The 22,878-nt window shown below is 38.9% G+C and overlaps 1 protein-coding gene across 1 annotated transcript in view; it reads right to left on the bottom strand.

The window, feature by feature from the left end:
* Positions 1-471: 471 nt before the first annotated feature.
* LOC126260833 (F-actin-monooxygenase Mical) overlaps positions 472-22,878 on the bottom strand; it is a 556,018-nt gene continuing 533,611 nt past the window's right edge. The window contains exon 33 of the mRNA XM_049958228.1: positions 472-1,517. Coding sequence (XP_049814185.1) covers positions 1,430-1,517 — 88 coding nt within the window. The 3' untranslated portion in view covers positions 472-1,429. The remainder of the gene's footprint in view (positions 1,518-22,878) is intronic.

The raw sequence follows: 22,878 nt of genomic DNA, 5'->3' as shown, positions 1-22,878 counted from the left end.
GCTTGGACTCTTCCACCGATTTGTGAAGCATCTGTCATTTGCAGCATCTGATTAATTCACAATTTCTCCCTTGCTGTAGCTGTATTTTCTGAATATGAGTCTCAAATGCTGCATTTTGGATTGTTGACCGTTTATAATGGCCAGATGGTAGCTATGTAGTTTCTCTTGTACACTTTTCTTAAAGAACACTACTCACCATGAAAACTTTAACTATTTCTCTGTCTTTGGTTTCTTCCCCAGACATTCCCATCTTTGTTTTCTTTCTGTGCTCCTCTCAGGAATCCCCTAACCTTACCTTGCACTCAACTACTTGTTCCATCTTAGGATGATCCTTCTGAACAGACTTAACAAAAAGCTAACATAAATGAACCAGTCTTTGTTAAAAGTTTTTAATAATTTGAAAAATGTATACAAAGAGTATTTCTATCTAAACAACATTTTTATTTGTTACATATGTATCAAATTGCACTTACGAAATACAAACAATATCTTTTATTTACATATAAATACAACATTAGGCTCTGCATCAAAAATGTCTTTTTAGTAATTTTTACACCTTATTCCAAATGAATTGACATTGCTTTATAAACTGTATTTGCTCAATGCGACAAATAAAAAATCTAAACAATTCAGACATATGATACATTCACATGTAATCTCTTGCTTGGTAACTTCAGAAAAGTGAAGTGGCAGTTCCATTCATGACCATACATACACAAAATGTTTTAAAAAATACATACGTCAAATTCTATTAAAAATACTCCAAAGGAAATATTTCCTGTTGTAGCTCAAGCATTTTGCTATTAGACCTTTGTATAAATTAAAATTACGGTATGTATTGAGCTCGTCTATTCACAAAACTGAAGATAAAAATATAAGTTGCAATTATAGAAAATATATTTTATATGTATCCATTTACAAATACTAAAGATGTGATGGACAGAGCACAATAATTAAAAATAATTTAAAGCTACCAACAGTGTTTGTGAAGAATAGCTGCAATTTAAAGCTCGTAGTTAGTCATTATAAATCTTACTTCAAATATCACAATGTGTCAGTCAGAATTCACTGCTCTGGTTCTATTTTTTTATTTTACTACAGATAAGATAGCGGGACTCCAGTACATTACTCAAAATCAATAGTGACAAATACTTTCCATTCACAACTTAACTGAAATGAACTACAACTAAAATAAATACTTTTTATGGACATATTTACAATAATAAAATACATGAAGGTGGCAACAAATAGTTTCAGCCATTTCATCATTAATTTAAACCAAGTATCAATAAGAAAACTTTGGTCATAACATTTAAATGAAATGCAAGAATGTTGTTCACATGCAAACAAATAATCTCTACATGCAGTTTTGGCACTGCGGAGCATTACTGGATGCATTTGATCAAAACATAGTCTTATGCTGGGAGAGTCATACATGTGACTCTTTTCTCAAAGGTGTCAGCCGAAGCCCTTTAGCAAGCATTTGTGCTTCAAGATCTCTATCCTCTGCCTGGTACCTGCAATACCAGTACAATTAATTACAAACAGAACTAACAAAAATTATTGTGTTAGTAACTGGAATTATTGTCAATGTGGAGAATAATTCAAATAAAAATGATAGCTCCCCACAAAGTGTTATATGATGAAAGAAGGAACCTGACATTTAAATACAAATTTGGAAATAGGTGACAATAATGAATGAAGTCTACATGCTAGTACAACATTTATAATTAGAAGTCACTTTATTTACCACTCATTTCTTTCCAATGAACCAAACAATCATTCTCAAACTTGAGACACACATTCTCTCTCTCTCTCTCTCTCTCTCTCTCTCTCTCTCTCTCTCTCTCTCTGGAGAAACGTCAGAGATGTGAAGCAAATCAATAAATACATTAGAACAATGGTTATAACATTGGATTCACATTTGGGAAGTCAGGAAGTCCTCGTAGCCATCCTGACTTAGATTTTTGTGGCTTCCCTACATCTCTTCAGGTGAAGGGCAGGATGTTTCATTATATATACACTAAAATAGCATGGCAATAAATAACAATGCAAACAATGAGAGAAAAAACTTCTGCTTATTAAGTGGCAGCAGATGTAGACGCATACAATTAAAACTAATACAGATGCTTCTCTTTAAAACAAGTGGTTCTTCTCCCCAACAAAAAAGAAAGATGGACTGGAGGAAATGAGACCATGCAGGTACAAAATCGTTTGGGACACTTGATCAAGGGAGAGACATGACAGTAGAATCAAAGAGATATAAACAATAAAACATTGGCAATGTATTAGATTTGAAAAACTGAAGTTATAAGAATGTATAATTTAAGAGAGTCAGATTTGAAAAAGTGGAGCAGGAGGAGGGTGGCAAAAAGTCATTAAAAATGAAATAGTCAACTTTATTGCCAATTATAGTAAGGTAATGTAGCGTAAATTCTTATGTGGAGAGTCCCCCGACACAAATAGCAGAACATAATGCCAGTTAGTATATAACATGGTCCATTTGTCTTTGCTGAAATAGGTTTTGTCAGTTACAGGATTAGTAAGTTGCATTAGGAGTGTGCATAGGAAAAGTATTGTAGTGACACCAATCACCAGTTTCTAAAAACAAGTGTGTTAGGTCTTCTTTATTATTTGTATGACCATCAGCTGTACTACAGTTGCTGCTGTTTTAGCTAATTATGAGCAGATACTCATCTTCTGTCTCAAATAGTGTCAACATTCATTTTTATGTTTCATGTTTCCAATTTGTGCCCATACTCTGAAGCTTCTTTGTATTCTATTTATGATAACTACAGTTCTTGTTTGGCCTCATTTGTTTTCAGTTTTTATACATTATGAACAGGATATAGAGCTTAATGTGTTTAATGTTGTTCTTCCATATCTTTCTCTTTATATTCCCAGTACTACATTTGAGACTTTATATTTGTTGTTCATATTCATACCTTCCTGATCTGTTCACCAAGTACTGTTACAACCACATTCATTAGATACAACATATGTTTGCAGGTCACAAGAATAATATTTAATTGCATATATTTTGTTGCAGTTGAATTTATTTGTAAACAAAATATTGTCTAACCAATTCCAGTTTTCATTAAACCATTGAAAAGCTGGGTCTTAATATCAAAAATGGTTTTCATGAACTTCAAGCAAAATATAACAATTTACCTTAAACATATGTAAGCCTTGTTAAACATGTAGATGTTACTAATGTACAATGTGAAGCATATTTTCATCTTATTTCATCAGAAATCATGTGGGGTACTGCTGAGTGCAATTTATTAAACATCCACATTAGTATCAACTGCATTTTATGCATATGTTTCAAAAACTGTTTCCAACTTACTGAGTCGTGATCTAGTGACTAGTAATCATTCACTACCATCCTGTCAGCCACACCATGATGATTACAATACTTGTCATCACTGAGATTAAATTTTGTTGAAGTATGATGAACATACTACCTTGGCCTCAAGTGCAGTTCTCCTGCCATTGAAGAGTAATAAACTAGGCGATAACTGGTAGTACATTCACAATGGGGTATCTGTACAGGATGCGCAGAACTCTTTATATACTTCATTCTTTTAGATAAAGATAAGACATTTTAGTAGCCATACTTTATCATTACTTTAGGTGCTTACAATGCAAAAGTTGCAGATCGCTGTTGTTCTTGGCATACTGACAGTAGTAATATACACCCTCATGACAATAACTGTGACGTTTACAATCTGAGTAGATGACACTCCCTCAGAATTATCAATATCCCTGGGAGAGCCAGCCATACAAAACTATTCCACCTCATATGCAAGATATGAGACACAGGTAAAATATCTTCAGACTTCATGAAGAAAGTAATAAAATTCCAGTTCCAAGGGTGTTGATTGTGAATATTATTAAGCTATCACTTCAATAAGTCACAGTTGGAAAAAAATTAAGATGAAATACTTACAGAAGAATGGAAAAACTGATAGAAGTCATCAACCATGGGGAAGATCAATTAATGTTCCAGAGGAATGTAGGAACATGCAAGGTAATACTGACCCTATGATTTATTCTAGAAGATAGGATAATGAAAGGCAATCCTATGTTTATAATGTTTGTAGATTTAGAGAAAGCTTTTGACAGTTCTGACTAGAATAAGCTCATTGAAATTCTGAAGGCAGCAGGTATAACATACAGGAAGTAAAAGGTCGTATATAGCTTGAACAGAAATCATACTGCAGTTACGATTCATAGGACATGAAAGGAAAGTAGTAGTTGAGTAGGGAGGGATGGGGGTGGGGGAGATAGAGGGAGACAAAGGGATGAATGCAGTAAGCAAGTTGCAGTAGTTATTTAGAAATGAAGAGATATGCACAGGATATACTAGCATGGAGAGCTGCATCAAACGAGTCTTTGGACTGAGGACCACAATGTATGCTGTAAGGTGTGGCTGGTTGTCAAAGGAGCTACACAGTAGAAAAGCTCCATTATGTACAAATAGGTGAGGTGCTTATGTAGGTTGCTGCCATATTCAGTTCAGATATTGATAACTTTGATACAGTTTAAGTTACTTCTGCTTGGCGAGTTGTTTCCTTTATTCTAAAATTTTTTATACATTCTGTGACAGCTTTCATTACCACAGTCACTTTAGTGGTTAGGGATACAAAATTCTATAGACTAAGAAAATGTCTCTGATTTAAAGTGAGAAAGACACTGACAGCCCAGAATTTGGAGATAAATGGTAAAATATTTTGACTGTTACAGCATTGAATGAGCAACAGACTCATTTTCAGTAAAACTACCATATCAAAAAATACGGGATGGTTATAATGGAAGTACAGCCACTCATAGGGGCCTGGTGTGGGGTGTAATTACCCTAATGCGTTAATGTAGAACCAATTTATGCTGGAAAAAGTTAGTTCCAATTTTCACCATCTGGTCCAAATCTGACACTGTGAATGCAAGAAATGTTTCCATGTGTAATCGATTAGGAATGGGATGTGGGCAGAAAAGGTCCAACAAGTGAGACTGTCATAATGTTGATTTTATTATTAACTGCCACACACAGTTTGTTCAACACGAGCACTAGAGATATTGACGAGATGCTGTACAGTGCTGGATTTGCACTTGGTGTCCAAAATTTGAGCAATTTTTTTTTCTTTTCTTTTCTTTTGGTCGAGTAAATTGGTTACATATTAACACAACAGCATATCCACCAAGTTTCATTGCAATACAATAATTACAGCCCACAATGGACCTCTATGAGTAGCTGCACTTTATTCATAACCATCAGATATATGCTTATAAAAAATAAAAGTGAACAAGGACAATTTGAAAGATAATTTAATCTTGAGCATCTTGGAGAATTTCATATTGCAAAGAGGATGTCAGTCAGGACATATGCAGCATAGTTTGCAGTGGTGATATGGCGAGTTTAGTTTCAGGTGAAGATACTGAAGGTTTTTCTTTTTTTTTTAATTGTGGCAACTACAGCTGATGTAACAAAAAGATCAACTTCAACAGTCTGAGATACTACAGAAACAGCAGTGGGCTGCTGGAGTGCATAGAAGCAACCTTACTACTGTTGGTAGCTACAACAGCACTGGCAGCATCTACATTTTTGACATTTGATGATTCAAGGAAATTTTTGAGTATAAATTCCAACAGTTCCAGTTGTTTTGCCACAGTAGTAATATCTATGATACTTGGGTTCAGACAATATTTTTATTCCCTGCTAATAGTGACAACATCAACTGGTTGTGCTCTTAAAAACTTACAGATTGTCCATCACTGTGTTATGTAACATGTTGTCCACTCATTTCATTTCAAGACACAGATGCATGTAGTAGCTGCTACATTAAGTTAAAGCTAGTGTTAGAAGATAGTAAACCAGTCATATAAATCCTGCTTTACTAACAGACAATGGTGCCTATAAACTGATTAAGAAATTAATACTCAAATGTCACCTCAATAAAAAATGTGATGTGACAACAGAAATTCTAATAGTAAAAGTCATAATAACAGCAATTATCATAATTCTAGTTTCTAAATTGTAGGAAAAACAAATTTTTGCAATGGCTACCAGTGGAACTGCCCACAGTATAATAATATTTGTTTTACGTCTAACAAACGTGTACGGGGTAGAGCATTGCATGTGCTTGGTGAATCTGCGTGAGTAGTGCTCACTGCCCATCACTCACTTGGCACGCAGAAGCATGCAGCTGGCTGTTTCCGCACTCGGTATCATGCAGCACTTACTCACTGACTGCTGGGAAACGAACTCTACACAATTTCGTCTCAAAGTAGTGCCACTAATGGGACCAGCAAGCATTGGCAAGATTTATGATTATAATTTCTCTTTAGCCATTGATTTTCCATGGAGAAAGTGAATGCCGAATGGCTGAGATTCATGAAGTATTACCACACTTACAGAGTACGATGTATAACTAAATGTAAAGTAGTAATGGAACACTGAATGTTGTTGAAGGTCATTGAGTTAGCTGTGAAGGCCTAAATTTGTGTGAATAAAAGCTGATGAAATAATGCTTGCATTCAGTCTCCAGCTAAAACTGCATTGACACAGACATATTTTGGACAGAGCAAATAATACAGATTTATGTTGATGGACACAAAAACTGATTGTAATTGTCCACTTTATTCACAATTAACAAAAAATTTCAATCCAGCTATGCTGTAAGAACTCTCAAGTAAATTGAGCAAATTAACTAATAGGACTCATTACAGTTGATAATATTAACTTTAATGACCACAATGAGAACAGAAATGAGAGGTATAGTGATGAGGGAGAGGTGAGAATTATTTGAATAAAAGCACTGCAGTGTCCAAGGTGATCTCTGGCTGCAACTTCACTCAATTTACAGTGTAATAAATTAATCATAAGAATACTTATAGGCGGACAGTCTTAGCATTTACACTTCTGACGTGGCTCCCATTCAAATGTCCTTGTATCTGCCAGTACTTCTCACCTTCCCCCTGAAAACAGGCAGAAGTACTCTACGTAAGTAGCCAATGATGAGAATGCGGCACTCTTCATCTTTAACACCTTCCTTAAATTGCTAGCACTAATGGATATGGATGTCTCCTTGATATAGTTATGTTTATAGGGTTACAAAATGAGTTAATTGAGCAAGAATTCGGTGGTTGCTAATGACAAACATGGTGACTTGAAAGTTTAAGGTAATGTGGTGTAACGAAGAATTATTTCCAAAAAAACTACAGCAGAATTGATGAATTCTAAATTTTTGTAGAAGACAAAATCTTGCATCATTATCCTAAAATAAAGATGATTTCAGAAGATGATATGTGTCGGTATGCTCTTTAGCTGTGTAGAACATATTTTCTTTAATGTGTTGCAATGGGAAAGCGTAACAAATCAAATAAACTTTCTGATGAGATATTTTGAGCAAAAAAAGTTTTCTTGAAAACTAATTTAAAAGCAACAAAAAGTACATTTGTATAATAAATGATAAAGAATTGGAGCAATAAATGTCACTGGATTTCATATTTATCTATTATTTGTAACGTCTATTATTCACAGATGACAAATAAATATTTTTATTTGTTTAAATGAATAATATTTAGAATAAATATTTTTGTGTGTTGTTCATGAATAAAAAATAATAACTTCTAATCTGTATTCATCATACTCAGGTACAAAGTTTGCAGCCTATGTGCAAGTGACTACATGTGTGTGACATCCGCATGGTTGCAGCCAAGTGGTCAGTCACTTGTGTTATCTGGTGAGGAAGCCTCAGTCATATTCTGCAACTTCCACCAACAATGTTTGCTAAATGTATTCATGCTGTCTCACACATTGCACGTCATGCTGAACCTGTGGGTGAGCCATGTGCTTGCAGGGCACTAACATGCGGCTGCCATCAGTCAAAGACATTCACGTGGGGCATTGCAACCCATTGCACACCATCGTACCAGATCCGTCAGCCAATACTTAAAGTGGACTCAGACTGATTTTCTCATTAGTCATCAACTCGGAGAGGGGCATGGATTTTCAAGGTGATTAACAATGAAACATGATGGCATGGCAGACTGGCTTTGTAAATGTTGAGTGGTAACGTATAGAAATCAGCCTATAGCTTTAAACGCTGAGTAACACTCAACATTTCCTACAAACATGTGGTGTATAACCAATAAATGTTTTTGTACTGCTTTTAGGAGTAAAACTTTCTGGTCCAGACACATTTACTGGTTATAGTTTTCAAATACAAGATTCAGTTAACATCAAACTGAATAGTGTTCTATCTACTGATTTGTTTGCTTTAAGTAACAAATTCTTTGAATCTAATCAGGGTTGTAAACAAAACTTTGAAGTATCATTAAGAAACCTAATATGGTTTGCCACTGTTTTCTGAGCTAGGCCCATGCCTTTTGCAGTAAAGGAAATTTTTAAAGCAGAACTCATTTGTTTACAGGATTGTGTGCTGTGACAGTAACTGCGTATTTCCATGGGTGACACCCATTGCTGTAATTAAAAAACTTAACACTACGAGTCGAATTTGTGATGATTTTAAAGTATCTATCAATGTTCAGTCGAATGTAGATATTTATCCGTTTTACTATGCAAAAAAGCTACTGACAGAATTATGAGCAGTAAGTTCTAGATTGAGCTGATGCTTATCTGCAATTACTCTAACATGCAGAATGAAAGCATTTTATGACAATCAGTAAGCCTTTTGTGTTATGTCAGCATAATGGATATCCTGTTGGCATTGTGAGTGCTCCTACAGTACTTCAGAAATACCACAGCTTATACAGGGTGGATCAAAGCTATGAATTACAGGTGTTGGACAAAAATATCAAACATCACTGGAAATGCATGCTTGACCATAAATGCAGATGCTTGCTGAGCCTACAGGTTGTGCTGTTGTATTTGATCGTGAACAGCACATGTGCAGTGTCCTCAGTACAGTGCAAGTGTCAGTTATGGTCGGAACATTGTTCTATGTATTTGTGAATGCATAATGTTGGGGCTAAGTGAATTTGAGTATGGGCAAATCGTTTGTGCTTGTATGGTGGGTGCTTCCATAACCAAGGGAACCAAAGGGCTTGGTGCATCGGGGGGGGGGGGGGGGGGGGGCACCATGGCAAAGATTTATAGAACATACATGGAGAGCAGAAATACATAATCCACTAAGTCACAATGTGAACAAAAGTATGTGCTGAATGATCATGATGGATGGTCGTCGACAAGGATTTTGACCAAAAATACGAGGATGATAGGTGCAAAAGGCACTGTAGAACTGAATACTGCACTTATGAATCCTGTCAGCACCAAAACAATACAAATGGAGCTCCACAGGCAGGGAATTGCAATGCAAGCTGGAATTCCCAAACTACTCATTAGTAATAGAGTTGCCCATACAAGGGAAATGTGGTGCTGAAGCCATAAAACCTGCACTATGGAGCAATGGAAGAAAGTAATTTGGTTGGAGTTCTTGCTTTGTCCAGGGCTGGTTTTGTGAGCACAAGGATAAATTGTCACATCGTCCCTCACCACTGCACTCACCAGATCTCAGTATTATTTGGTCTTTGTGGTCTGCTTTGGAGATAAGGGTGCATGATCGCTCTCCACCTCCATCATTGTTACTGGAATTTGTCCTATTTTGCAGTAAGACTGGTATTAGATTCCCTTGAAAACTATACAGGACCATTTGAGATTACTGGAAACTGCTTTGAATTAATCAGTTTCCTACACCATATTAGGCATGGTAATGTATTGTGGTTTTGGTCTTCCCCTATTTTTGTCCAACCCCTGCATCTAAATGATATTACAGTAAATTGTTCTACCTCGGACCAACACCTAATCAATTTTAAGCAGTTATTTTATAAGCTCAACATGTAATAAACATGGGTAGTGTTTTCCAACCAGGTATTCAAATACCTCTACCAAGTGCTGAGCTAATATTGTCTTGAACCAACATCAACCAGTATAAAAGGACTAGCTACCTCCCTGAGCCCAAATATTTGAAGGATTTCCTGTTACTTTTGGGTAAGATGAATTACTGTGACAAATTTATACTAAATACTGTGCAAATATTACATCACACCAATTAGTTTTGGAGAAAAGGGTCAAATTTCAGTGGCCACAAATTTTGTCAGGCAACATTCTTGAAGGTATGAAAAATTTGAATTCTGCTCTCTGCTTGGTAATGTTTATGCCAGTCAGACAATTAAGTCTTAGCAACAGATGCCTCACAATTCAGAATAGGCACTGTGTGTCATGTGAGTTTCCCAACTATATGGAATAATTGACTAGATGTATGTTTAACAAAATAATTGCAGCTGAGATGAATTATAGCCTCAATTTCTAGATGTGGAGGCATTTTGTTGAATGAAATGAGTCCAGGCCTCCTAAACATGCACAAAACTTATTACATAGAGTCTGACATTTCTTCCCCATCTCACACCCTACTAACCATGGGAATTCTTCCGCATCTACTTTAGTGGTCCATTCAAGGGGGGTTATGTGGTTATTTGCTGTGTCATTCATCCATTTTCCTGTATGTTGTCTGAATCAACATCATATTTGACCAAGACCCACAATTCACATCAGGTGAGTCCTATTTCTTTTGCCACATCTAATCACTGCTCCCTTTAATTCAGCACCAGGCTCAGAAGCAGCATGGTTGTTCAGAACATTCAGATCTCAAATGAAGAAAATAATGAAGATGGCAACCACTCTTCATGTACATACACACACATGTATGGTCACAGCCCAGCAAAACAGCTGCATAGTTGCAGGCTTTGTTACCTTCCCCATATCCTGAACTCAACTTACTGAGCCTAATTCTCATAGTCGCACCTTTACTACAGCATGAAGCTCTAGCCTGGACTTGTACATATGACAGAGAAGATTCAATGGGTCATATTGGTCATGAGGGCACCAAATGTTTAATCACAATAAGTTATAGAAGTGGTACTCATAGATCTGTCAGCAACATATGACACTGTCAACCAAAGAAGTTGAATAGAAGGTTGTATTCAATCACTAATGACTACTGTTTAACAAAGTTTACCCATCGTTTGCTGCAAAGTAGAAGGTTTCTTGTCACTTTGCATTATAGGATGAGCAAATAGAGGAGCCTGAAATAGTCTCCCTTTGGGTTAGTGTAGTGGTTCCTCTGCTGCAAAATAATTATTTATGCTGATGATATAACAAATGCAGTTCAAGGCAAAACCTTTGAGGAAATAGAGATGAAGCTGATGGCGGCCTTTGAAGATGATTATCACCTAAAATCAAAATCCCAGAAAGATGCAGCTCTACATCTTCCATCTGGGAAACCAGGATGAAGTAAATATTATCTGGAGTGGTGAACAACCACTACAGTATTCCAAAGCACCTGGGAGGAAAGTTGGATCATAGTCTCACATTCAAATATCATTGCCTAGAAACAAAGCTAACAGTATCTGCCCAGAACATCGTCCATCAACTTACTGGCACCATCTGGGGCTCACAGCCAAACATGCTCTGTATATCTACCCTGGCACCATGCTTCTCTGCCAGAATATGCAGCACCAGTTTGGTGAAATTCCACACATGCCAAACCGGTGGATATTGCATCGAAAGAGACTGGGAGCATTGTGACTAGCTGCCTATGACCAACTCCTGCCACCAAAATTTATCAGATTATGGGTACAACACTATCTGACATCCACAGAAAAATGGTTGCAGAAATGGAGAAAATGAAGCACGAAATTGATTCCAGACACCCTCTGTTAGGATATGAACCCCAAATGCCTAGGTTGATATCAGTGATGATATTCATGCACATATCAATAACTCCATCAGCACCTGGATCTCCCCAAACAGAACTATGCAAAATACATTAACTAGAATGGTACGGGAGAACATAAAAAAAGAAACTTGCTGTGGGCTTTCACCTAGCTTATGTGAGAGGAAGGCACAAAAACCAGTTGAGGGCGTGAGTGTCACGGTGCAAGGCAAACCTCAGGAAGTGGGTCCTCATGGCTGAAGATGAGTCCTGTGAGTGTGGTGGGAGCTACATCATCTCAGAGCCCCAGTAAACAACCCAGACCCCACTGCAGCCATCAACAACTCCCCACCACCTCCTGAGTTTCCACACACTACCCGCCTCTGTTCTGGCAATGCCCAGCTCTCCCCATCCCTAATGGCCCCATCCAATAACACTGATTCAGTGCCTGCTTTACAGGCCAACCATGCTATGACCAATACAGCTAGTGGATGAAAAATACTGAAACGAGTTTTTTTTTCTTTCCAGAAAAATGGAAAGATTGGTACGAAGATGAATCAAATATAAATGGGATTTTTGTTTCTAAGCATCAACTGATGATAGTACAGGATCTGAATGTCTAGTGTTATTGGATGGGGCCATTAGGGATGGGGAGAGTTGGGCATTACGTACTTTGAACACCTTCGTCAGTAACGCTCACAGTGTCACAGCAACAGGTGCACACGTCCACTGTGCAATGTATGATAAAATTTCTTGCTCTTCAAGGAGTTTGGGCAAGAGAGATTTTCCAGAGATTGACTGCATAGCAATACTGTGACTGGTGGCACAGCATAATGATACGTAGATTTCTCACATGCAGATGGCTGAGGGTTTAAATCTCATCAGGTGCTCTGAAACTGTAATTTTTAAATCTTTATCAAAATGACTGTGATCTTTATTTTTATTCAATTAATTGGTTAAAATATTTTATTTCTAATTCTTATTCACACATTTTTAATAATTTTATTATTTTTATGATTTGCTTTCACTTGTTCTTTTGTAAACTATTTTCCTTGTATTGATGTCACTCTGTGACCAATACATTGCATCTCTTTTTTACAGCCATCTGATTCCTTGTAGTCTAGTTAGAACAAGTAGTGACCTTGAGGGTTGAATTTTCAAATGTTTTGGATTCTGTGGATTTTCTGCCGTTTGACTCTTCCATGGAGGCTTTACTCCTACCACTTCTGCAACAGCCACAGATGCATATGGACACGTTGGAACAGTTGTTGGTTACTTTGACATGGGCTCAGCTGTCGGTTGTTCACCTGCTGCTGTTGTCCCCCATGACGAATCTGCAGAAGACTGGGACACTGATGAGAAATGGCTTTGCCTACATTTTATGGCATTTTGCGTGGTCGACGCAGATGTCTATCGGGGTCACTGGGGGATCTCTTGCACAAAAATGTGGGCTTGCCACCATATGTTTTGGCCAGGCATCGATCGGAAGGTGGAACACATTGTCATGGCCTGTCACAAGTGTTCGGGTAAGCTGGTGGCACCATGCATGCCTTTCCCCCATGGTCAGCACCTATACAGCCTTGGGAAAGAATCCACAGTGATTTTGCTGGTCCTTTTTTAAACACTTTCTGGTTATCAACAATTGGTGCTTTTTCTCATTTTTGTTTCATCATTTCCTTTCTGTCAATGACAGCAGAAGCAACCGTCAAGACCTGCTGGACGTATTCTCCATGGAAGGCTTGCTTTGCACCCTGGTTCTGGACAATGGTCCTCAGTTTGTGGCACAATCTTCAAAGAGTTGTGTAAATGCAACGGCATTTGCCACTTCATAGTGCCTCCCTTCTAACCACAGTCGAACTACGAGGTGGGATGCCTTGTCCGAATGTTTAAGACACAAACGCGTAAGCACGTAGAAGATTTCCAGGCCGAGGGACCTCTCACAATCTCTGCATGACCGTCAACTGTGGACACTGCTCAACCTCTTGCTGCCATTCAGCAGTCCCCCCTGGTGCCTGTTTCATCGATGATTGCACCCAGCACACCAGTCTGGGTCATGAGATTTGGATGGCACCCTCACTGGATTCTGTCAATTCCTCATAGCCAGCACGGTCACTGGGTCTTCACAGTTCACACCATAGACAAACTTGTGCCTTCCCACTGGCTGGTGCCTCATTCTCCGTCACTCCTGGCCACTCCAGGGGTCAAGCAGACCTGATCATGACCACTTACCTCAGCATTCAGGGCCTCATTACCACTGATGACAGGTTTGCTTCTTACAGTTGGTGCCAGTGCCTCCCATTCTGCTGAGGAGGTGGCACTGTCAATGGGGACAGAAGATGGGTCTCCATCATCACAGGCTCTCCACACCAGTCTGCCCTCTTTGCTGTTCATGTCAGTGCCCGTCGTCCGACATCCAGGTGCCTCGCGCTCCGTCGTCGGTCCTGTCCACTGATCACCCCCATGGTCTACGGGCAGCATGGCTTCCATTCTAGTTTGTCTATATGCGCTGATCCAGGCAAATCAGAAACTTCTCGCACCTTTAGCTGCGGCCAACACCGTCAGGGATGACACGGGTGCTTCTTCAGTCACAGTATTGTATATGGCAATGTCTGATCTTTTCCCCCCGCAAGGAAGGAGGAGTGTAGTAATCAACCGGTTACTACACCAACCACCCACAGCAGACACAAATCGGGCCACTATGACAAGCATAATGCATGCTGACTTTCAAATGGCACACTTGCAACTAATCAAGGAGGTCATCAGGGCAGCCTGGTCACTTACCACAATCATCAGGTCTGCCGTGCATCCGCAGCACTACACCAGGTACACCTAATATGTATAGTGCCTTTATAAAGGCATGAATAGCCTCAGTTGTTAAGGGTGTTTGAGACGTGTGAACTACATTCATTGTCCTCTTGTTTGTATCTCTTTTATGGTCATATGTTTCCTTGTGTTCCTAATTAGAACACTAACTGGCTCACCTATTACAGAGTGCACATCACCAAAACAACAAAATATAAATTCCAAAACTGACAAGCTTGGAGTTTCTATACACAGAATCAACAACTAACACAATTTTGGAATTTTCAGGAAATCTACAGCCACAAGTACAACCATTGATATCAACTCCAACCACCCACAAACTCTCAAGTTTCATACACGTGCTACACAGACTCAACAGAACTCCACTGGACAAACTCATCTACACACAGGAACTAAATACAATACACCAAATAGCCGGAGATAATGGGTACAACACACAAATGATAAAACAAACTGAAAAACAAAATTAAAAAAAAAAATTAAAAGAGAACAAAATCATCAACAAATCAGCAGCCACAACAGAGAACCAAGAACACAAGCTCCAGATAAACACCGGATACCAGGAACACCCTACAAAGAGTACAGCATGGCACACACTTACATACAGCAGCAACAAAAACGTACACAGGGTGGGAAACATACTGAAGAAACAAGGGCTACAAATATCATTCCACACAAATAACACAGTACAGAAGAATCTAAGATCTAAGAACACCTCTGCAGACAAATTCTCCAAAGCTGGAATATATCAGTTAACTGCAGTTCATGCCAGTCGGTCTACATAGGCCAAACATACAGAAATTTCAAAATGACATACTCCAAACACCTCAGAGCCCTAAGAAGTGATAGTACACACTCCAATTTTGCAGACCATCTAATTCAAGAAAACCACCACCCAAAAAACATGGAGACTGATCTTAAGATCCTAAGAGATAGCAACAGTCTCTATCAAAAACTCACAACAGAGGAGAACTACCCCCCCCCCCCACACACACACACACACACATTCAACACAAGACCAACAATGAACAAGTAAGCAACGACAATAACATGACACATCTCACTGAGTGTATTGCTAGAAGTGTCTGCTCAGATCACATTTCGCTACATTTTGTATAAGTGCATGTGAGGTGAAGTAGTGAGTGGAAATTTATGAAGAACTGAGTGAAAGCAATGCACTAAATAGTGGCTGATTGAGACACCGACCAGGGACAGGAAACAGGACAGAAAATGTAAGTATAGAAATGTACATAACATCTAACCTCGAAATAGCTCTCTACAAATACGCAATAATTTTTCTTCGTGTATAGTTTGCAAATGACATGCTGTGAAAGAAATGACAAAAACGAGCACTAAAATCGATGTTTAATAATACAGTTCACATAGTGATGTAATTTTAAGGTGAGTGTCTAAACAAAACAAAACAAATTGCAAATATTGTATTACTTAGGTCTACAGTAGTTAAATTATTACACATGTGATATTATATTTTATAGAAAATAAAAATTTAACCCACAGAAGATGACTCGTTGGTGTCAAAACATGTCTGGGGAAATATAAAAATAAAGTAATTGTGTTTGCATAGGGCCGATTCCCAAAATAACTCAGTTTTTAAATCACAAACACTGAAAAACGAGAAGAGGAGCTTCAAAAACCTTAGTAAAATGAGTAAATATTTCTAGTTTCTTACTTGAAATGCAGGAAAAAATAAAGAAAGAAAATTATGAAGTGGGGTACAAGGCTGAAATAATACCCTCATTATCTTACATAAACAGTTTCAGAATCTATGTAATAACTTTTTGTTTTTAAATTGTGTTGTTGTTAATGTTAGCAATAGTTTCCTAATTACGTTTCTCACAACTATAATAAAATCAGCCTTCTGACGTAGTGTTACAACAATAGGGAAAAATACCTGATGGAATATTGAAAGAACTCAGAAGAATCTAAAACACTGTAACTTTCCTAATTGATGCTACAGTGAGAAGTAAACAATGAGTTGGGGCAAAGGTGACAGAAAGAAAAGACGACTATTCACAGCGAAAAACAAAATTGTCAATAAAAGACAGAATTCCCACATGATATGCAGAGCATCTTTGATGCTTCAGATTTCTGCAGTTAGCAGCTGGGCCATAAACTAGTTTCTCAATACCATCAGTGACTTTGTATGTTCCAAAAACATGTAAATAAGACTGAACAATATCCCTTCCATATTTTAGATCTTCTGTCAATTGTTTCCTTAGTGCCCCATGTTAGTGTGAAGAGAACGAGTTTCTTTATTATTCATATAACTACCCATACATATTATTTGAATATAATACAGGGAAACATTCCACGTGGGAAAAATATATCTAAAAACAAAGATGATGTGACTTGCCAAACGAAAGTGCTGGCAGGTCGATAGACACACAAACATACACACAAAATTCAAGCTTTCGCGACCAACGGTTGCTTCACCAGGAAAGAGGGAAGGAGAGGGAAAGACGAAAGGATGTGGGTTTTAAGGGAGAGGGTAAGGAGTCATTCTAATCCCGGGAGCGGAAAGACTTACCTAAGGGGAAAAAAGGACAGGTATACACTCGTGCGCACACACACACACACACACACACACACACACACACACACAACACACAACACACACACACACACATCCATCCGCACATACACAGACACAAGCAGACATTTGTAAAGGCAAAGAGTTTGGGCAGAGATGTCAGTCGAGGCGGAAGTACAGAGGCAAAGATGATGTTGAAAGACAGGTGAGGTATGAGCGGCGGCAACTTAAAATTAGCAGAGGTTGAGGCCTGGCGGATAACGAGAAGAGAGGATATACTGAAGGGCAAGTTCCCATCTCCGGAGTTCGGATAGGTTGGTGTTGGTGGGAAGTATCCAGATAACCCGGATGGTGTAACACTGTGCCATGATGTGCTGGCCGTGCACCAAGGCATGTTTAGCCACAGGGCGATCCTCATTACCAACAAACACTGTCTGCCTGTGTCCATTCATGGGAATGGACAGTTTGTTGCTGGTCATTCCCACATAGAAAGCTTCACAGTGTAGGCAGGTAAGTTGGTAAATCACGTGGGTGCTTTCACACGTGGCTCTGCCTTTGATCGCGTACACCTTCCGGGTTACAGGACTGGAGTAGGTGGTGGTGGGAGGGTGCATGGGACAGGTTTTACACCGAGGGCGGTTACAAGGGTAGGAGCCAGAGGGTATGGAAGGTGGTTTGGGGATTTCATAGGGATGAACTAAGAGGTTACGAAAGTTAGGTGGACGGCGGAAAGACACTCTTGGTGGAGTGGGGAGGATTTCATGAAGGATGGATCTCATTTCAGGGCAGGATTTGAGGAAGTCGTATCCCCGCTGGAGATAAGGAAATATCATATCGAGGAGAGATAAATTTTAAGTGAAGACAACAGGGTGTATTGTATGGGCACTCTTCCCACTGAAAATCAAAAAACCAACAGAACTTAATTTTTATTTATGGAACAGAGAAATTAGAAATAAACTGTACACATATAAAAAGGGGACACTACTGTTGATCTTGAACTGAACCTCTTGAACTGCACATCTGAATGTGTAAAAATATATTTATATGCCTAGTATATAGGCATTTTTCCACCGAAACTGCTGTTTTTTTTCCCCATTTTGGTGTTGATGTTGACTACTCAATGGTCACAGATAGCCTCAACAAAAGTTAATGAATTGCAGCTATGTTTGTCAATAATAATAATAATAATAATGATAATAACAACAGGTACAAATAAAAAAAGTCAGTTATGCATAATATTAGATAAATTTTTTACCAGCTGACCCTGCTATAAAAATTTTGCACTTGATGTTAGTATACATAACATGTCAAAGGATCATGTACAGCTTCTATCAAGTTCAATGGAAATTACTGCCTTTACACAATTAACAGGTTGCACAGGTTCTTATTTCATATACAAAAATTAGCTGCATCAAAAAAACAGTAGTACATAACTTACAGGTATACAATAACTGAGTTTAAAGAGAAAGATCCACGCTCCAATTGCAAGTGCAAGAAGGCTGCTAACTATTCACTGGAACCACTCAAGTCTATTTCACAAAGCGTAATGTCAATGCAGTCACACTGTGTAAGATCACCTGCAAGTAGTCTCATTGCAAAATGTCGCATTTCCAGCACAGATGTTTGTAAGAACTGAAATTTTTTCAGCATATAGAAACAATCTTCCATAAGTGCATCAATTAAAAAAAAAATAATGCTCTCTCTGCTTCACCGTGGTGGTATCTGCAGTAATTAAAGGTACTTTGAAATTAGGTTACAGCCAAGCATGTCACTAGCACAAGTGCACTTGTGGCAGGCCCCCACCTTCTAAGCTGTGACAGGAGACATTGACAGGAATCCTGTTTGGCCACAGCAGGTAGCATTCATTCAGAAAACTGTGCAAGAGAAATAGCACTAATGATATCACACGAAAACATGCAAAGCTCCTTGCAGGGAAGCAACCTAACAATCAATGGAGTCCACTCAGGGGTCATGCTAGCCCGCAAGTAGGCTTACAGTGAATCTTAATCTATGTGAGACAGGCTTCAAAGCATTCTGAGATGAGCAAGCTACATACACTGGTTCATCAGATTTAGAAGAACTAACAGTATACTGGGAAACAGGATTAAAATTATCCATTGTAGAGGATGAGAGATTTTGTAAAAGTGGTTTTTTATGATAGAATTTGTATTTCAGACGTTTATACCATGAAAAACTCTTTGTCTACACCTCACGAATGTACAAAATGCAATAAGGCTGGATTTTTAGAATGTTGCCAAAATTACTACATTACAAAAGCAATCTTTTTTCATATGTGCCTCCCCTTTCCAGTTTCCACAACAGCAAATAATTCAAGCCACACCAAATTATTACAATTACTGTATCATGCTCAATCACCACGTCCTTAATTCAATTTCTCCCAGCATGATTTATAACAAAATAATCCATGGGTGTATTGTTCGCTCATGGTGTTCAAAGGGCAGCAACTGGCAGTACACCTATGGATTACTTTTAACATTTTGAATTGTGTAGCCACTTGAATATGCATTTGACATTCATCTTGAGGTCACATCAGTTTCTTCGATGAAGAGTCCAACAGTGCCACCTCAGACACAAAACTACTTTCTTATTAGACAACGCTTGCTTTATTCTTTCAGCTTAAGGTTATGATTAGTATCAGTAATTACACTGAACTACTTTGTATCGATTTTGGTTCATGGTATATTTGAACTTATGATACTTTATTGTTATTGCTGTACAATTCTTTAATGATGACCAGAGGCAAAAATGCGTAAGAAGTGATTCAATAATATCCATCCATCCTGAGAATTGAGAACCTCAACAGTTTGTGTCTATTGTCAATATCAATACTGGAAAGATATTGGTCCCAGGAATTCCAAGACCTTATCAAAATCTCTACAGTAGTTTCTCAGTGTCCTCCGACACATACCGTTGGGTGGTTTGCGGAGTATAAATGTAGATGTAGATGTAGACCCAACATAAAGAAAGAAGTGAGCAGGTGACTTCAGATTATATGTGTAGAGAGAGAAGATATAATAAAACATTATTGGTTAAAAACAGTCTTGGTTGCAATTATTATTATTATTATTATTATTATTATTATTATTATTATTATTTTGCAACTGAGACTGTTTTTAACCAATACTGTTAAGCACTGGTTTGCTGTATGCCACAAATGGATTGGAAGAATTTCTTAATAAAATATTTTTTATTTAATTACTAAAACATGACTACAACTTACATTTTATATTTGCATGCAGTAAAGTTCGTCTATTACACTTTTTATGGATGATGAGTGCAATGTATGAGCAAATGGTAAAACATATTTTTATGTGAAATAATTATAATTTAAGATGTTTCATATTTTTTACTTCACTTGTACTGTAAAACCTTGCTTCTGGTTGAATTTTATGATTGTAGGTCAACAGGAAGTACTCTATAGGTTTTGATGAATGAGTTTGTGGGTAATCAGAACACGTGACATAAATAGCCGAATCTTTTATTGCACTGACTTGGAAGATAAAACTTTTTACACCACCAAGGGACATACATGAATGTGGCATGAATTTGAACTTGACATTTCAAACTATTCTAGAGAAAATTAACAGGCAGATAGAACGAACACACTCATGGATAAAAAATAACAAAAAATGTTTTTTCATGTTACATTATTAAAAATTAACAATTTTCAGATTTTTTCCTTTACATTACTATGAAACCTTGCTTCTTGCCAAAATTTCAGGATTCTAGATCAATGGGAAGCATCCTATATGTTTTGACGAGTGCATTTTCGAGTATCAAAGTACGTGACGTAAATGGCTGTATATTTTGATTGAAATTACTTCAGACACAGAAGCTTTCAGACAAACAACAAAGTGATTGTATAACAGTTCCGTTTTTACAGATTGTGGCGTGGAGCCCTAAAAAGTGTAATATTCCACAATGGCTTACATTCATTAGTAGAAAAAAGAAATAGGCAAAAGGGTCAAAAAGTTATATCTCTCATCTTTTCACACATCACGAAGTGTCTTGTCTGTATCTGGATATAAAAAGGTATAGTACAACCAGTTGTTCTCATGTATACCAAAGGTCGAAGAATTAAAAATATTTAAATTTTACTAAGTTGTTCTTTCATAAAATGCACCAAGACAACAACCTGAATAAACAGAACATATTCTTTTTTCTTTCTCTGAGTCTACATTTGGTTTCATATTATTTGGTGCAGTTCACTTTAAAGTTGAATCTGATCTTATCCCCCCTCTCTGTACCATTCCTCAGAGACCAAGAAAATACCTGAACTAAACTCTGTCTGAACAGGCCTCAGAAGTCTCAATGGTACTGACCAACCTGACTAACTGCCCTGTCATCCTAGCCTATAGGCATAACTGGATGCGGATATGGAGGGGCATGTGGTCAGCACGTGGCTCTTCCGGCCCTTGTCAGTTTTCGTGGCCAGAGCCACTACTTCTCAGTCAAGTAGCTCCTCAGTTTGCCTCACAAGGGCTGAGTGCACTTGCAGTAGCCACCAGAAAGATCGCGGGAGGCGCACATCAGCACGGCGCGTCACGGACAGTAGTTGCCGCAAGTAAAGTCCCGTCCACCAGAGGGCACGCGAGAATTCGGATGCGACCTCTGCCGGCGTAACAACAACAACAACAACAACAACAACAACTCAGGCACCACGGGCCATGCCCAGTCAGTTAACATCGAGCATGCCTAGTGCACAGTCCTGGTCTACGCCAAGTGAAGTGCGACATAAGCGTGAACAGTGTTATTACACAATAGGGTCGTTCTTTCGCGTATTGCATCATTGTTCTGGTTTCGCAGCTTCTCCACGGCATGGAGGATTTAGTGCGGGTTTTGGTTGAGCAGCAGACGAAGCTCATGGCCACCATGAAACAAGTGCTTCCGGCGTTGCTCTCCACGCAGTCTGCTCCGGCGCCGTTCCCTCCTCCCTTTCCCCCATATGACGAGACGGCGGAGGATTGGGACGCATATGAACATCGCCTTCGGCAGCATTTCCAGGCGTTTCATGTTGCCGATGCGGAGGTATGTCGTGCTCTCTTCTCGTCTTGGATATCTCCCTCGCTGTATCAAGTTTTGCGGCAGCTAGCGCCATTGCAGGAACCCTCGTCCTTGTCTTTTGACGCACTGTGTTTATTGCTGTCTTCATATTATCGCCGCTGCACGCATGTTGTGGCGGCTAGGGTCGAGTTCTATCAATGCAAGAAACAGCCCCATCAGTCTTACCGGGCGTGGGCCGCTACCCTGCACGGTCTTAGTCGCAAGTGTCATTTTGTCACGGAGCAGTCGCGAGAGTCGTATGCCCACGTTGTGGTATGCGACGTCATTGTTCGTTCGGCCCCTGATAGGGAGGTCCGGCAGCGGGCCCTGCAGTTAGAAGATCCTTCCCTCGAGGAAGTCCTGTCCATTGCTCAAACGTATGAAGTCTCTCATGCCGCAGGTCAACAGCTGGAAGCGTGGCGCGACGTCGCGGCGGTTCAGGGCGGCGTGGCCGCATCCACTGCATCCGGGGTGGACGACGTGTGAGCGGTACAATCCAGCCGTTACGGCCGCTCCCCCACGGGGCGTAAACAGAATTCCGGCCACCGGCCCCTGTTGCCGTCCTGTGTGTCGTGCTATATACATCATGATCGGTCAGAGTGCCCCCAGCGTTGGGCCGTTTGTCGCAAATGTAATAAAAACAGTCACATTGCTAAAGTTTGCCGCTCAGCCTCAAAAGAATCGAAGGAAGCAGGTACAGAGGAC

This window comes from Schistocerca nitens, chromosome 5, assembly GCF_023898315.1.
Source record: "Schistocerca nitens isolate TAMUIC-IGC-003100 chromosome 5, iqSchNite1.1, whole genome shotgun sequence".
Classification (NCBI taxonomy): Eukaryota; Metazoa; Arthropoda; class Insecta; order Orthoptera; family Acrididae; genus Schistocerca; species Schistocerca nitens.
This window is presented reverse-complemented; position numbering and strand designations above follow the sequence as displayed.